This window comes from Heliconius melpomene, chromosome 17 (genome assembly GCF_056956725.1).
Source record: "Heliconius melpomene rosina isolate 202511_hmr_F chromosome 17, ASM5695672v1, whole genome shotgun sequence".
NCBI classification, from domain to species: Eukaryota; Metazoa; Arthropoda; class Insecta; order Lepidoptera; family Nymphalidae; genus Heliconius; species Heliconius melpomene.
In genome coordinates, this window is record NC_140405.1 from 3,220,777 (window position 1) to 3,222,494 (window position 1,718).

The 1,718-nt window shown below is 27.3% G+C and overlaps 1 protein-coding gene across 1 annotated transcript; it reads right to left on the minus strand.

Moving 5' to 3' along the window:
* Positions 1-30: 30 nt before the first annotated feature.
* On the minus strand, positions 31-1,303 carry LOC146529850 (mitochondrial inner membrane protease subunit 1). The gene is made up of 2 exons (XM_085200169.1): positions 1,004-1,303; positions 31-488 (listed from the first exon to the last, which is right to left on the minus strand). Exons 1-2 carry the CDS (start codon positions 1,100-1,102, stop codon positions 132-134), a joined length of 456 nt encoding a protein of 151 aa, XP_085056295.1. The 5' UTR covers positions 1,103-1,303; the 3' UTR covers positions 31-131.
* Between the last annotated feature and the right edge of the window lie 415 nt (positions 1,304-1,718).

Here is a 1,718-nt window from a genome sequence, read left to right on the forward strand (position 1 = left end):
AATAAAAAAAAATAAGTAAAAACAAAAAACTGAGCAACAATATTTATTATTTACAATTTGCAAACTAAATTATTAACAAGTATAGAAAACCAATTATGTTTAACAATTTATTGCTATATTCAACTTTTAAGCTAATATTCAGTCAGGGAAGTTATTTTATTGAGGGGCCATATTCGACACACAACTCTACCTCTAATTAAGCCTAGCGGCACCGGACCATATATTCGAGAATCCTTAGAATTATTTGTGTTATCTCCTTCTAACCATACATGACCTCTTGGAACTACTTGACTACCTCTAGGAAAATGACCTCTCACTTTATCACCAGGCAATCCAGTTATTCTTTTGCAAATATTCTGCTTGGGATCAGTAGGACATGTAGCTATTATGATATCACCTTTTTTTAACCTCTGCAGTCGTGGTGTTATATGTTCAGTAAATAATATGTTATTGGTTTCTAATGTCGGCTCCATTGAAGGTCCTGAACACTGAAATATTAAAAATTATATAAAAATATTAATTATACATATTTAATAGCTTTACAACTTAAAAAATCCATATTATTTCATTATTATATACTAGATACTTAAAAATAACTTTGCTTAAATTTATTTTTATATTGTAGCCAAAGGAAAAAATAATTAAAACATTTTTTTTATAAAAAATCCTCTAAGAAAATGTGCATAAAACATCATAATAATCAGTTGAGTAGTTTTGATATAAAAGTCTAACAAACAAACTTACATTCATGTTTATATTAGAATAAAATCAAATCAGTTTCATACTGTATCTTGCACACAGCAGGATAGGCAGAGGGAACCTAATGTTAAGACACTCCGTTTCCAACTTTCTGGCCAATCCTGGATACATGCCATGTCCAGTGGCAGACCTCAACGCCGCGCTTTGCCTACACCAGAGCGAAGAAATGGAAATATACAATTACTGACTGACCTATATATATTATTAGTATGATATTAAAAAAGTAAATATGTAAGTAACATACCATAACTAAATCTCCTCCGTATTCAAGAGCACAGTGTGTTATACAAGCAGCACGTAAGACATAACCCATAAGAGATGCTGTTTTTCCAATAATATTCATTTTTATATGTATAAATACTATTTTAAATGAACTATTTAGTACAAAACCATATCATACTATGGTATTTATAAACTTTCATAATGTCAGTTTTATTTTAAGCAGTATTATTTTATACAAATCAAAACTACTTTAAAAAATTTTGAAGTTTGAACCTGGAAATATTTTTTTCTGACATTGACATGTAGCGAATGGTTTCACTTTCAATTTCTATGGTTTGTCTATAACACTAATAAATAAAAATATTGTATGTTACAGAATTAGATAAAATAATACTGTAAAATATTATCAATTTTTTTCTATAATGATGTCATAATCATAAATGATTAAATGACTTTACTCGCAACGTGTTGTTCGTATTTTAAATAATTTATTTTATTTAATTTTCTATGATTACTCTAATTATTTGACTCAAAAAGGAAATCAGACGCTTTTTCAATAAAAATATCAAATTCTTTATTGCATAGGCACATTATTAAAATATTAAAGTTGAACTATTTCATATTGCAATATTGCATATTGCATGTAAATAAATAATCTGTAAAGGAAAATTTCTTTTTAATAATATTGTAGTAATGTTATCCGATTTTCAATGAATGGGATTTCATTTTACTTGTGC